Source organism: Fusarium pseudograminearum, chromosome 3 (assembly GCF_000303195.2).
Source record: "Fusarium pseudograminearum CS3096 chromosome 3, whole genome shotgun sequence".
Taxonomy (NCBI): domain Eukaryota; kingdom Fungi; phylum Ascomycota; class Sordariomycetes; order Hypocreales; family Nectriaceae; genus Fusarium; species Fusarium pseudograminearum.
In genome coordinates, this window is record NC_031953.1 from 1,704,022 (window position 1) to 1,718,008 (window position 13,987).

A 13,987-nucleotide genomic window follows, 5' to 3' on the forward strand; every position below is an offset into this window, starting at 1 on the left:
TTGGGCGTTTGAAAAGGGTTCTGGTGGTAATGAGTCAAGGGATTTGCTACGCCTTGACGGCCGGACTGTACATAAAGCGGCGGACTCTAGGCTTTGTCGGAGTAGGGAGCAGGGTCGTGTGGCACGGACTGGTTCGGGTCTGGGAATTGGGGCCGGGACAATGAGTTCATGTCATGTTCATGTTGTACAAGATGAATTAGAGGTTATGAAATGCCATGATGACGATAATCTATCTTTTCAAGTTGGGTATCATATGTGTATTATTCTGTGATTATTCCAAGTCGCTTTGCTCGATCCAGCACTCAAAAAAGAGAGGACCGGCTTGGACAGAACGGATTGGTGTTGTGTTCTGGCTGCCGATGGCCGAACCTTGATTCAAAGAGGTGTCGGTTGGTGGTTGAAGGTTTGGTTGGGAGGGTATCCAATGTTGCGGATGCTATGTCATTTAGCTCTGCGGATTTCATTCTTATGCTGTGCACTTACCCCTATAGGTGCAGATGCCTCGTCACGCAACTCAACAGCAAGTGTAAAGGTGCTACCTTCAGGTAAGGCAGACATCATCTCAGCCGCATGCGATATACGCCTTAAAGCCCCCCGTAAAGCTTCATTTACATCCGTCCAATTCACACCACCATCCTCATCCACACCCTCAACCAAAACGGGGTTATAGTTTCTCTCCTCCCTATCACCCCAGCCAATGGGGAAAGTCTCAACGTCAAATACCCAACGCTCAAGCACATCAAACGTCTTTGCGGCATGCATCACAGTGACTATACGGCGCACCGTACCTTTGCGCAGTTGCGCTGCTACAGAAGAAACAGCATCGTTTATCCACGTGCAGAGACCAGGGTGGCGGGACTGGTGGACGGGAAGATTGAGGGCGCGTGCGGTGAGAAAGGTGGTTGCTGGGTAGAGACCGCGGTGGTAGAGGAGGGTGTGGAGAGTAAGAGTCAGGAAAGTTGTAAAGGAGGAGAGGAGGTGTGATGCTTGGGCGGCGGGGACGGAAGGGCCAGGGTCCATGGTGGGAATGAGGATTTTGAGGAAGTGGTGATGTTGAAGAATTGGTGGTTTGGGAGACGTGGTTGAACGCGTTGAGTGGAACGCGATATCACGTGCTAGTGTCGTCATAAGAAATGAGGTTCGCCGACATGTCAGTAGCATGAGGTTCATACAGTTTTACCTACTCCCCAACTGTGAATCACCAATGCTATTTATTATAGTGATCTATCACGAAAGAGGTGATGATTTAGTTCTTCTTCACTGTTTTGACTTGCCTGGCTGTACAGCTTGAAGCAGTAATTTGCAGGGTTGCTCGAATCAAGCATTGCGCAGTCCAGGGCCAGGTGGTCCAATAGCTGCATATCCATGGCCTGCATGCTAGACATTGTATTCCTGTAGTTTAGCATTAATTAACATACTTACATACCTAGGTAGGTAACAATAAAATAAGCAATTAAAAAAAAAGATTCTCTTTTCTTGTCCAGTAGTAGTAATATGCAATCTTCAAAGTCCAACCTGACTTTGACCCTCGCTCTGTAGATAACTAAAACTCATACAATGATAACGTCTACGAAGCAACCTTGTTTTCTCGCATATAAAAGTAACGTGAGACCTCTCAGCCGTTATTTCCACTTTCTTCCTTCAACACAACCTAAGAAAACGCCACCCTTACTTTTACAAAAGCTGTCTTACACCAAAACCGCTGCTGCCCCGCGGTGCCTAAAAAGATCCACATATAGGGCTGAGAGGCAACTACTTCATGACGCATTTTCCTCTTTACTTTCAACTAAACTTCCACTTCCATCTTCCCCACTATCCATCAGTAAAAGTAAAGTTGCTAGCAAACAAAGCTCCACTCATCGCCAAGCATCATCGCAAGTCTCTCTAAGAACTTCTTCAGTAATCATCAGACTTCACCATGTCAGAACCCCTCAGCATCGCCGCCATCCTTGGCGGCATGGCAGAAGCGCTTCCTACACATTCCCCCGACGACGAGTCATCGGATCTCGCATCCTCATACGAAGTTATCGCTCTACTCATTCACTCCTATCTCTCCGCTCTTGGCTTCAAGCTCCTGGGCTTTGACGAGGACAAAAAGCTAGGTCAGTTTACTCGAGTCTCCAAGCACTACCCAGCTCACACAAGGCGACCAATAGCTGAATGCGAGTCACTCGCTCCTCGTCTTCCATCACAATGGAACTCAGGCTTCAAATCTTACAGCTTTGTATATTCGCACAAGCAATCAGCCATGACCTTTAGCATTCGCGTGGATCGCATGGGTAAGAAGGTTGAGGTCCGGGGACTGGCCGTAGGAGACGACAATATTCGTCGTTTCGAACGGACGATCAGCGAAGTAGTGGACACCAAGAAACTCCCTATTCGCATCACTATCAAGGACAAGCAAGAAGACCGAAGTGATCTTGTTGAAAAGCTGCGCGGAGTGTTCACATCTGAACAAGCCATAGCTGGTAAGTTGCCTCTAGTGTATCTATTAGGAGCGTCTACTGACTCAATTTAATAGACATTCTCCATGATCTCAAGACCAACATTATTCAGAAACTCATTCCCAAGCTTCAGAGCGAAGGATATGTCGAGACTGCCGAGGCAGAGGACAACGCACGCTCTGAGCGCCGCGCTCAAGAAGCTCAGAACCCAAACCGACCGTTCCGTGGTGACCCTGTGCCTAACCCAAACATGCCTCCGCCTCCAGCAAACCCACTTCCCGAGATGGCCCGTCCCCGTCCCCACCCTGTGGGCGACTTCCCTCCTCCAGGTTTCGAAGACGAGTATGAGATGAACCGACCACCGCGAGGTGGTCTTCAGATGCCCGGTAGGTCTCCTTACAACATTGGACACGACGACCTGAACCCGTCTGGTCTTGGCCCTCACGATCCTCTTCGTGGTTCGTTCGTTGGTGGAGGATTGCCTCGTCCTGGTGGCTACTCCGGCATGCATCCTACCTTTGACGACCCATTATTCGGAGGACAAGGAGGTGATGGGCAAGGAGGGTACGATCCCCAAGCGCCGCCTGGCGCGCGATGGGACCCCACTGGCCCTGGAGGCAATCCTCGATTCCCTGGTCCTGGCAGTGGACGAGGCAACAATCCTTTTGGAGGAGGCTTCGGGGGAGGTTTCGGAGGTGGTGATATAATTTAAGTAGTTGCACCTAAAGTTTCTCAATAGGTTATGTCTGTTTAAACCCGTAACTACTAAAAGAATCACAAATTTTAATTATCTACTTCTCGTTCATTTCGCATGTGACTCTTCCGCCAAGATGTTTCTAATTCTATCTACATTTCATGTCCGTTCATAATCATTCATGCCAACCAAAGGGCCGATCTATCCACCCTCTGTCGCGCAGACAAAGGCACGCGTCGCCTCGGCCTCGTTTCTCCTTTTTTGTTCCCTATTTGACAGTCTGGTGCTTCCACAATGTTCTCCGCCGAACCGAGCCAGGCTGGTAATGTTTCGTGACCATGTATGCAGTCGCCTTCTATTGTCCTGCCGAGCTGGCTACCTCGTTAAGCTTCATCTTCTCTTCTTCTGTCAGCATGTTGTACCACTCCTGGAAGTTGGCGGTGTTTTCCTGGCCGCAACGGATGAAGAACTCGGTGAGGTAAGCTTGTGTCTCGTCGTCTCGCTGTCGCTGTCCGCCTTCCACAAAAGACATGAGGTCATGCTTGGTGGCTCCCAAGCTCAAGTCGAGAGTGTCGTCGTCGTCTTCCCAACCCTCCTCGTCGTTCTCGTCCTCGAAGCTTGCAGATGCCACGGCAGCAGCGGCCGCGTTTGCGGCAGCCCGTTGGCCAGATGCGGAGAGAAGTTCCTCAATCAGTACCTTGATAATCTTGAGCGAAGCGGGAACAACGGTGTACTGGTCGGGGTCTGGTGCCATGGCTGGTTGATTAGCGTCTTGAGCCTCAATAAATTGGGTGTATAGAGTTTCTAGGTAGGTGGTGGAGGTGGTGGAGGCTTGAGGATCGTGAGTTGTCGAATACATACTCTTCTTCGCACGTGAACGTGTCTTAATAAGCCCATCGTCCTGGTTGACGATCAGGTCACCTTTGACCTGTGTTTGTGCCAGGCGAGGATCATTGAGGGAGTAGAGCTTGGATAGAGCAATCACACTAAACTTGTTAGTAAATACCAAGAGCTTGCTTCATTCTTGACATACTTTTGGCGGATTTCATCGTATCCAGCAAAGTTGACAGAGTTCTCTAGCCACTTGGCCACAACAACCTGCAGGCCACTTTCGCCGTGGATCTGAATTTGACTCAAAAAGTCGACCACCTCGTGGGCTCCAGAAAGAGTGAGACGGGCAAACACAAGAATGAGGGACTGGATGAAAGCCGCAGCTTGGGCAGAGGCAAGTCTGTTAGCAACAGCTTGGAGAAGCTGGGGCAGGAAAGGGCCAAGGCGCTCCTGGCCAGCCTTCTCAACAAGTTCAGCGGCCAAACCACCAACCTCGGAGGCGGAGTTGTCCTCAATAGAAGGACCCAGCAGTCGGTCGATGATGTGCAGGCAAACCTCGAGACCAGAGCGGCCGTTAGCATCTTGCCAGGAAAGAACTTGCTGGTGGTCATGTTGGAGCATCCACTTGACAACCTCTGATCCTGGTCGAAGAACCTCGCCCTCGTTAGACTCCATGAGAAGACGGTTCAACTTGGGGAGAGTAGCTGCCACAAAGCCTGCAGGCAGTGGCTCGGGTCCGTTCTCGGCAAGAATAGCCAGCAGCTCAATGGCGACCTAAAAACTGTCAGTCTAGCTCTAAATCGATTCGGTATGATATCTTACTGTAACCAGAGGGTTGTCCTCAGTAAGGTTGGCAACATCAAAGGCGCCGGTCAAGGTGGGCAGAAGCTTTCCGCAAAGGGCAGTGTAAGACTCAGTATCTGAAAGAGCAGTAACGATATCCTCAAGGCCCTCGGAAATCAACATTGTGACCTGGAAGTTGCTAGCGCCAAGCTTAGCAAGCATGAAGAGAAGATCGACGGACTGCACTTCGTTGGAGAGGGCAATGCGAGTGTCCAATGTGATAGCTGCGCGAAGAGACTCGGAGAGTGTAACGAGAAGCTCGTCCGCATCTTCCATATCACTGGGGTCCTTGCCGTTCATGTAGCTTTGGATAGCATTGATGATGGGAACCTGTCTGTTAGAGGACACTTGGCCAGCATTGATCAGCCCCTCGAGGGCCTTGATGCAGGCAACTTGAACGACCTCGGACTCTTCCTGAGTAATCGATGTAATCATGCGATCCAGAAGCTCAGCGGGAGTCTGGTAAGATCGGCAAAGAATGCCAGCAACGAGGTAACCTCTGGCTCGGAGAAGAGGCTCGTCAGCTCGGTTGATGGCGTAGTCGACCAGTACAAGATAGGCATGGGCAACTTCCTCGGGGATTGGCTTTTCCATGTCTTGGAAGTCGCTGACCAGCATGACGAAAAGGTAGAGTGCCGCCTCCTGGTTACGCCAATCAGATCCTCCATTGGCGAAGAGTGGTTGTGTCTGCCCAAACAGGCCTTCTATGGCCTTTTGATCGAACCACTCGCCCATCTTGATCAACAGATCACCAGCAGCAGTTCGTGCAGTGTAGTTTGCAGTGACCGAGGTCTCCTCAGCAAGGTACAGGGAGCAGTCGATGTCCCACAGATCCTCCTCTTCCCTGGTGACTCGGGAGTAGCCGATGAGCATGTTCATAATCTCCTTCATCCAGGGAACCTGTGACGCAGAGGGATGAGCGTTGAGATGACCCTCGAGTTCGGCCTGCACCGGTGGCGCCCTGAAGCACTGGTTCAGGAAGTCTAGCTCCTCCAGGATAAGGAAATCCAATGTGTATGGCAGGTTGTCGGAATCCTCGAGTCGCCCCTGGGCATCCTGCTTGATGTAAAGCTGTTCGTGAGGGGCTTGCAAGGTGGAAAGCTCCTCCCATACCGCACTGAAAAAGACAGTGCTCTGGGGGAGGAGAAGGTTGGGGAAGACACGCCTAATTCTAATGAGCGTCTTCACAACCTGGAGCTTGAGTGCGATGATGTTGCTCCAGGATTCGGGCTGGGTACCGTTATCGAGGTTGGCCTCGGGGAGGGGGCTCTTCATGACAGTAATGAAGAAGGGGTTCCATTGCTGAATGAGGCCATCGGCAAATGCGCGGACCTCCTTGGCGTGATCCTCCCTGATCATGTTAAGAAGATCGAAGCATCCTCGGAGGATTGAGATGGCAAGGGCTCGCTGCATAGGCTTTCGGCTCTCATTGAAAGCGACCTCAGAGAGGGCCTTGGCGATATCCTGGGCCATGGAAAAGAACTGGTCCTCACTCAAACTCTCTTCGATTATGTCGTTGAGCAATCTCAAGGCACCGTGGAGCTGGGCGTCGGTGCCAGCTGGGACGACGGAAAGGACCGCGGGAAGCATGTTAGGCCACTGGTCGGGAAAGTCGTGGACGGCAATCTTTCCGACTGCGTAACTGGCAGAGATCTTGACTTTGCGGTCCTCCTCCTGGCTCAAGACCAAGTCGAGCAGAACCTGCTTGAGCTGGCCCCTGACCTCATCAGAGATGGGGATTTGAGGCTCATCGTCAAGCTCATCATTGCTCCAGTTGTTCTCGATAAAGAGTCGCAGGTTGGAAAGCGCAGACTGACGAATGTTTGTTTCAATCGAGGTATGGGCCGCGATGTTGGCGAGGGACAGCGGAAAGGCGGGATTCGTTCGTGCGCGCTTGAGCTCGATTTCGGCCTGTTGCCTGGGCCCTTGGTCGGGCAGTTGGGTATTGGAAAGAAGCTGCACCAACTGGTCCTCCATGATTGCAGATCGAGGACTTGTTGTGTTTGGGATTGGATGTGATGAAAAAGTTGAGGTTGGCGGGGAGAAAGAAGCGGAATTGGTGACGATGGTGGGGGAGACAAACAAAAGCGGGCCTCGAGGAATAGCAACCTGGAAGCCAAGGAGAGTATTTATTGGGCTAGGATTCAAGGTTGATGCTGAAGCTGACGATTTGCTCTTTTAATTAGATAAAAATCAGCAATCTTTGTTTCCTTTATTTGAGATATTTCTTATGTTTTAGTAACAGGTTACCGGCTCTGTAGTATAGGTTGCAATCGTTGCTGTTGTGCAAGTGTTTTCCCTTCCTCGACCGCGGGGCATTGATGTCGTTCACGTGTTTTCCATGTTTTTATCTGGACCCCTTTTTTCACTTTGAACAATTACTTTGTTAAACAATAACGCCAGCAGAGCCTCAAAGGGTATTAAAAAGCCACTGATATACTACGACGTGTATTGTTCTTTCTATCCATCGTATTGAGGAGTTAACATTGACTGACTTTCATGTTGAGAGCGACCAATCACAATAGCTCCATGATACATGGGTATAAGCTTGTCTGAAATACGCTGATTATGTTGTTTACTCTAATAACTTCCTACGTCCTTCTCTATCAGTTAGCCTAGATTGAGGCATTATTACCGCATTCTACGATTCGGGTACCATAAGACCAGGAAAGCTATATCTTCATTTGAGACCATACTCGTACAGCCATATATCAAAGATGAATAGATGAAGCAACCGAGTGCGAAACAGCTTACCCTAAAGTGGTTTATATAACGGTTTGTGTCGATAACCCATTAGAGTGTCTGCAACAGATACCAGGCATTGCTCCATTGAAAGTTTGTTTTGAAGTGGACAGCAAATCGTCTCATTCTTAGACACTTGGATGGGATGGTTTTATAGCTCTACGGAGCTATGGTCAAAATCACGGGTTTATATCGTGAACTCGGGATTTTACCTTGTTTTGCCGCGAAACCCCATCAACTCGTATGAGGCTGTCTTCAATGCTCCATCCATCGAGTAGAGAATGCGGACCGACACGACCAGACGTATGATCAATTCTATTTTTGTATTGATCTTACATACACCGCCGCATTGTGAATAGCTTTTGTCTACTGTGACAAATTTGTGTGGATTTATCAAGTCATAGCTACACATCACGCACGACCTATTGTGGTTCGTATATCTAGACCCCAATGCAACAGCTGTAAGCATCACACCCACGGACCGACAGGCTGGCGTCTTTTGCTTTCCTAGTAAGGAAAGTCCCTAGCCCAGCATGGACCCAAAAGTTTTGGCAGATCTGTTTCAGTGCCATGATGTTTTCGGTGTTATTTGAGCCTCCACGGAAATACCAACATGGCACCTGCAGTTGCTTACGTTGATGACAGCCGAGTACAGTATTATCATGACACATTGGTAGACAATATTGGAGTGGTATTCGGCATTTAACAAATAATCGTTTCAGGAAGGTTGGCTGTGTGAACAGTGGAAAAACGGCCAAGTTGCGTTGCAGCCGAAATCCATCGCGAGCTGCTGCAACGGGGTCCAGTAGGGGTTTTGAGGACGGGACTGCAATGCCGATACGATCCATATCAAGCAGAAAAATGCGATGCAATGGAGCTCTAGATTGAGAGGGGGCTCACGAGATCAGGCGACAGAGTTTCGGGTAAGGACCGAATTACAATGACTTGGGCCGTTGACAACGAGATAATGTTTCATTGACTATTGAATTAGAGATGCAGTCCGCTGATAGACATGATAGGGCAGATAGCTCCCACTGAGAGGGAATCTGAGTCTAAAACAAGGGTTGACTCGATGAGATCGAGTAATGGAATTTATTCTACAGTTTACAACTAAGCCCAATCTGGTCGGGGTGTAAGTACCTGTATCTCAGTCGCATCGTCGCAGTGATAAGGAAGTGTCACTGACCAATTGCGTGTCCTCGTTTATATCCGCCTGGGGTAAATGCCCCTCTTGTGGCATGGCTGGCTCTGATAGCATCTGCATGCCATTTTTTACCAAGCCGAACCTATGCGATGACCATGTCTACCTCTCTACCTTTCCATTGCTGCGGTTTTACAGATTGGATACTGCTGTAAGATTATTGTAGATCAATCAACTCAGGACAACAGAGATGTCAAGAAACTGTCTTACCGTCTACGTCAACACAAGTTCGAAGACGCTGCAGCAGCCACTCATACACTGATACCAAGCATTTGCTCCATGGATTTTAGAGTCTCGCATGTGGGGGCACCCACTAAAACACGACCTGGGTCCCTTGTACCTCAACTCATCTCTCCGCAATATTCGTTGCACTTCCGTGCCGATAGAGGCGCATACGTACCTTGGCAAGCTTGACGAGTATGTCGATGAATGAATCATGTCGAGGTAGCTTTACGTTGGAATTACCTAAGATCGTTGGGATATCTTCTATGGTGGTTGTTGACTGAAAGTACCTAAGATACAAAAGTCAATTGCACATGAGATAAAACCAAAAAATAACGTTCCAACTACCGGAAATGCAAAGCACTTTAGCTGTTCAACTAGACCAACCACAGCCAATGTGGCCGCCGGCGAAGATCCTGGTATTACCGGCTAGTTATCTACAGTCGTAACCAACGGTCAGGTCTGGGTCTGGGGATGGCGATCGAGCTGATAGTGGCTGCTGATGGCTGATAACCTACCTGCATATCTACCTGCATTACAGTGGGCAGACATGAACCTCGCATCAAGTTAGATGGAGGGGGACCCAATCTCAATCATCAAACCATAAATACCAAGCTTGCCCATCACCCTCGACAACCGCGTTTTCCAAGACAAGAAGAACGAGGTGGAGAAGATCCAGTCCTTCTCAATCAGTCCCTCTATTACTGTTAGGCAAGAGTGCCATCACATCATCTTTTTTTCTGCTCTTGGATTTAATCCCAGTCTGCCAGCCCTACATCACTGTCACCTGCACGTCATAACCCCTCGTCTCGTCTTGGAGTTGCAACACAGAAAAGTCAATCACCTTCAAAGTTGCTCCTGACGCTTCTTTGACTTTTATTTCTTCATCATAACATCGCACCGTTTTATTTCCACCCCACATCGACGCCATGGAAACAAGATCAAGATTTAAAACCTTCGCCGATAAGGTCGCCGTCGAGTCTGAACCTGGCTTGACGAGCACGCAGCTTATGGTATGAAGACCGCATATGCTTTATCTGCTCTGTCATCGGGGCAGATAATGCAACGCGACCTGCAAGACGGAGTTTTACTAAACTCTTCCACAGCTTACGAACCATGATCTCAAACCTGTCGAGAAGGAGCGCCGACAATGGGGTCCTTGGAACTTTGTCGGTTTCTGGATCGCCGATTCTTTCAACATCAACACCTGGATGATCTCGTCAGCCATGATCGTCAACGGACTTTCGTGGTGGCAGGCCTGGCTTTGTGTCTGGATCGGTTACAGTATTACTGGTATCTTTGTCGCCATTAACGCGCGACCAGGTGCCGTCTACCACATCAGTTTCCCCGTCATCAACAGAAGCTCTTTTGGTATCTGGGGTGCATTGTGGCCTGTTTTGAACCGTGCTGCTATGGGTATGTCTCAGCCCCTTCCCCAACTACCTATGCAACCCGTCGTTAACACTGAATAGCTTGCGTCTGGTATGGAGTTCAAGCCTACATTGGCGGAAACTGTGTCTATCTCATGATTCGATCCATCTGGAAGTCATGGGAAAACGTCCCCAACTCATTCAGCAAGGATGCTGGCACAGACACCGCTCACTTCGCTTCCTTTATCATCTTCTGGATTTGCTCTCTGCCAGCACTCTGGTTCCCTGTTCACCAACTCCGACACCTGTTCACAGCCAAGGCCTACGTTGTTCCCGTTGCCGGAATCACTTTCCTCGCCTGGACTATCTCGCGTGCTGGTGGCATTGGTCCCATCATTAAGCAGCCCAACACTGTTCACGGCGGCGACCTAGCTTGGGAAATTGTCAAAGGTATCATGTCATCGATTTCCAACTTTGCCACACTCATCGTCAACGCCAGCGATTTTTCTCGATTTGCACAAAAGCCCAAAGACGCCTTATGGTCACAGCTAATTACCATTCCTTTCGGCTTTGCCATTACCTCTTTTATCGGAATCATTGTCTCTTCTGCTTCTACTACCCTATATGGAAAAGCTATCTGGAACCCCCTTGACTTGCTTGACGAGTTTATAAACGACGGAAACTCTGCTGAACGCTTCGGTGTCTTCTTCATTGCATCGTCGTTTACACTAGCTCAGCTCGGAACCAATCTTGCAGCGAACAGCGTCTCAGCAGGAAACGATTTGACTGCTCTTCTTCCCCGTTGGATCAATATTCGACGTGGAAGTTATATTTGTGCCTGTTTGGGCCTTGTGATCTGCCCCTGGCAGCTTCTTAAGGACAGCAACCAGTTCACGACATATCTCTCGGCCTACAGCGTCTTCCTGAGCTCTATCGCTGGTGTTATGATTTGCGACTACTACATCGTTCGTAAGGGTTACCTTGATGCGAAGGAGCTCTATGATGCTCGCAAGGAGGGCCCATACTACTACACCGCTGGCTTCAACTGGCGCGGTTATGCTGCATACATTTGTGGAATCGTTATCAACGTCGTTGGTTTTGCCGATGCAGTTGGCGCAAAGAACGTTCCTATTGGTGCCGTTCACGTTTACCAGCTCAACTACTTCTGCGGCTTTGGCGTATCCATGCTTGTCTACTATGCTCTGTGCAAACTTTCGCCAGTGCCTGCGACTAGCGACCGCTGGATGGAAGTTGGGGATGAGATTGACGACCTCCGATTGGCTTATAATTCCAGAAGCCCTTCTTACGACGAGGAGAATGCGACAGGGGAGCCATCAAAGGCTGCTGAGGATACGAAACATTTCTAGTTGAGAATAAGGCGGGGCGTGTATTTTATGATTGATATTTGATTATGTAGACTAATTTGGATCTGGATATATACTGGAAAGTCCAACCTGTTTTTCATGATAAAAGTTATGAACACACCACCTATTGTTTTAGGATCAGCGTGCTATGTTTGTCAATTGTTAATTATCAGTTCCCGTTGAAGACCCATTGTCATATGCAACAATTCTAAAGCGGGACGGCGCGCTCGCTTAATTGATTTAAGGTTTCATGTGGGGTGACGTCAGGTATGCGACAAGGCCCTTCTTGCATCAATCTCCATGATCTCCTTTTACAACAAGGCTCAGTTCTGATGTGGCACAGACTTATTAGGCTATCTATTTTGCAGACCTTAAGCTTAAGCTCTGAAACGTCTGCGATCTCGAAGCCAGATGTGAGATAAAGAAAAGAATAAGATTATTTCATGTCTAAGGCAAGCAGCTTAAATTTTCTACGATCCTAAAGACAGACTTACAGTTATTAAAGAGCTTCGTTTTTATACATGCATAGGGCTGCATGATCAGAATTAGCTGCGAACATGACAAAACATCTGCATATATGTGGCTGAAATGTCACCAGACGGGAGTTTGCACTGGTGTACCGATTGGGATTCATATGGCGCGGGTGCTCCCGCATTGCCACGTGCAAGGGACAAACCAGGCAACAACAAAAAAAAGAACTCCGCAACACCATGAAGTATTATCGTGACCACCAATGCAGGGAGTTCCAAAAAGAATATTAAATAAATCACGTGCCCCGTACTGGAATCGAACCAGTGATCTTATCATTACTAGTGATACGCTTTACCACTGAGCCAACGGGGCTTATAAGGTGATTCCTTAATTGTTAAAGGTTTCAGAAAGATTGGAGGTTATATACTCGCCATCTTGACAGTCAGAGAAGGCAATATGGACCTTGTAGAGTTGAGGTTAAAACAGGCAAAGCAAAGTCAGGACATGTCTGTTTTGTTTGGGCAATGTACATTGCGTCATACAATCGGCTATGCACTGGCCAGCCAGTTGTATTACGCTGGCCTTGTCCTTTGATGTCATATCTCTGGAGACTTTTCAGTTTTACTCTTGCAGCATCTCTTAAAGATAGTAGCAACATAGATGTTAGGCAAGACGAAAGTACATATGATCATCCTGCCCGTCATTGTACTTTATTTACACCACTACAAACTTGGATGATGATTCCACTAATATTACTTGTAGTCACTTCGTGATCTTTATATTCTCATTACAAAAGAACAATTTCGAAACGGTTCGGAATTCGCAAGATTAAAGTTTCCCTTTAGTCAGAACAATAGGTACATACTTAGGCGTTGACATCGGCATGTTGAAGTTGTCCGCAATCCCAGTCATGTGGGCTTTTCACCGTCCTGTACCCTCTTCGCTTTGACATCTGTGCTCTGAACCAGTGACACTTTTTGCACACTCCACATAACCTTTTGTTTTCATTCATTCATTCGTTCATTTGCTTTCTATAACACAATATTGTACAGCTTCCATTGTTGTTCAAACTCGAAATGTAAGAATCGGTACCTGGAAAAATGAATGGTTGATTGTGGAAGATAGGTCCACCTCATGTCTGTAACATTAGTACCTAAGTTCAAAGACAATGCTTCTATCAATAAATTTTGATTCGCGGACATGTGCTAGTGCATGCAACACGAGAGTAGTCAGTTGACGTGAAAAATATGCCAATGCGGTATTAACAACCCTGTATCTAGATATCTGAACGTCTTTTGGGCATAATTTGTTATCTACTACTGGGCAGATATACTACCGGAACTTGTACTTGAGACTTTCACTTATACATATTGACCCTTCTGTGTTGCCATTGGCTGTTGTAACACATATTAATTAACCATTCATTGGAACGCTTACATCTTCCCTAGTATCAATAAAATAAAATAAACAATATTAGACAATAATCACTGACTCGTGATGCTGATACCAGAGCAAAAAAGAGATAAACATATACCTAAAATCGGAGTTTGATGTTGGATAGGACTGATGCCTAGGTATAGTTTATTATTTGTTAAATAGTTACTGTATATAAGCTGCCTATGAGTTAGGCAGCTTCCCAGTTAGAAAAGCTTCTAGAAGAAAAGCTATAGCTATAAAGCTAAGCTCTTCTTCCATCTGAATAGAAGAATCAGTTTTTTTCTTTCGTCTTATCTTTTTATGTTTTAATGGGTTTCACTTGGCAAAAGCCACTGATTTAAATGGAGGTCCACTAAAGCAAGGCACAT

General features: G+C 47.7%; 4 protein-coding genes across 4 annotated transcripts; 2 read left to right on the forward strand and 2 right to left on the reverse strand.

Moving 5' to 3' along the window:
- Window positions 1-271: 271 nt before the first annotated feature.
- Window positions 272-1,020, reverse strand: FPSE_07218 (uncharacterized protein; the record flags this gene model as incomplete). The annotated part of the gene is made up of 2 exons (XM_009260336.1): window positions 272-436; window positions 484-1,020. 2 exons carry the CDS (start codon window positions 1,018-1,020, stop codon window positions 272-274), a joined length of 702 nt encoding a protein of 233 aa, XP_009258611.1.
- An 898-nt stretch (window positions 1,021-1,918) lies between these two features.
- On the forward strand, window positions 1,919-3,156 carry FPSE_07217 (uncharacterized protein; the record flags this gene model as incomplete). The annotated part of the gene is made up of 2 exons (XM_009260335.1): window positions 1,919-2,468; window positions 2,522-3,156. The coding sequence occupies 2 exons, from the start codon at window positions 1,919-1,921 to the stop codon at window positions 3,154-3,156; spliced, it is 1,185 nt and encodes a 394-aa protein (XP_009258610.1).
- A 337-nt stretch (window positions 3,157-3,493) lies between these two features.
- FPSE_07216 (uncharacterized protein) lies at window positions 3,494-6,789 on the reverse strand (the record flags this gene model as incomplete). Its single annotated transcript, XM_009260334.1, has 3 exons — window positions 3,494-4,124; window positions 4,172-4,743; window positions 4,792-6,789. 3 exons carry the CDS (start codon window positions 6,787-6,789, stop codon window positions 3,494-3,496), a joined length of 3,201 nt encoding a protein of 1,066 aa, XP_009258609.1.
- Window positions 6,790-9,906: 3,117 nt separating this feature from the next.
- FPSE_07215 (uncharacterized protein) lies at window positions 9,907-11,714 on the forward strand (the record flags this gene model as incomplete). Its single annotated transcript, XM_009260333.1, has 3 exons — window positions 9,907-9,990; window positions 10,084-10,393; window positions 10,450-11,714. The coding sequence occupies 3 exons, from the start codon at window positions 9,907-9,909 to the stop codon at window positions 11,712-11,714; spliced, it is 1,659 nt and encodes a 552-aa protein (XP_009258608.1).
- Between the last annotated feature and the right edge of the window lie 2,273 nt (window positions 11,715-13,987).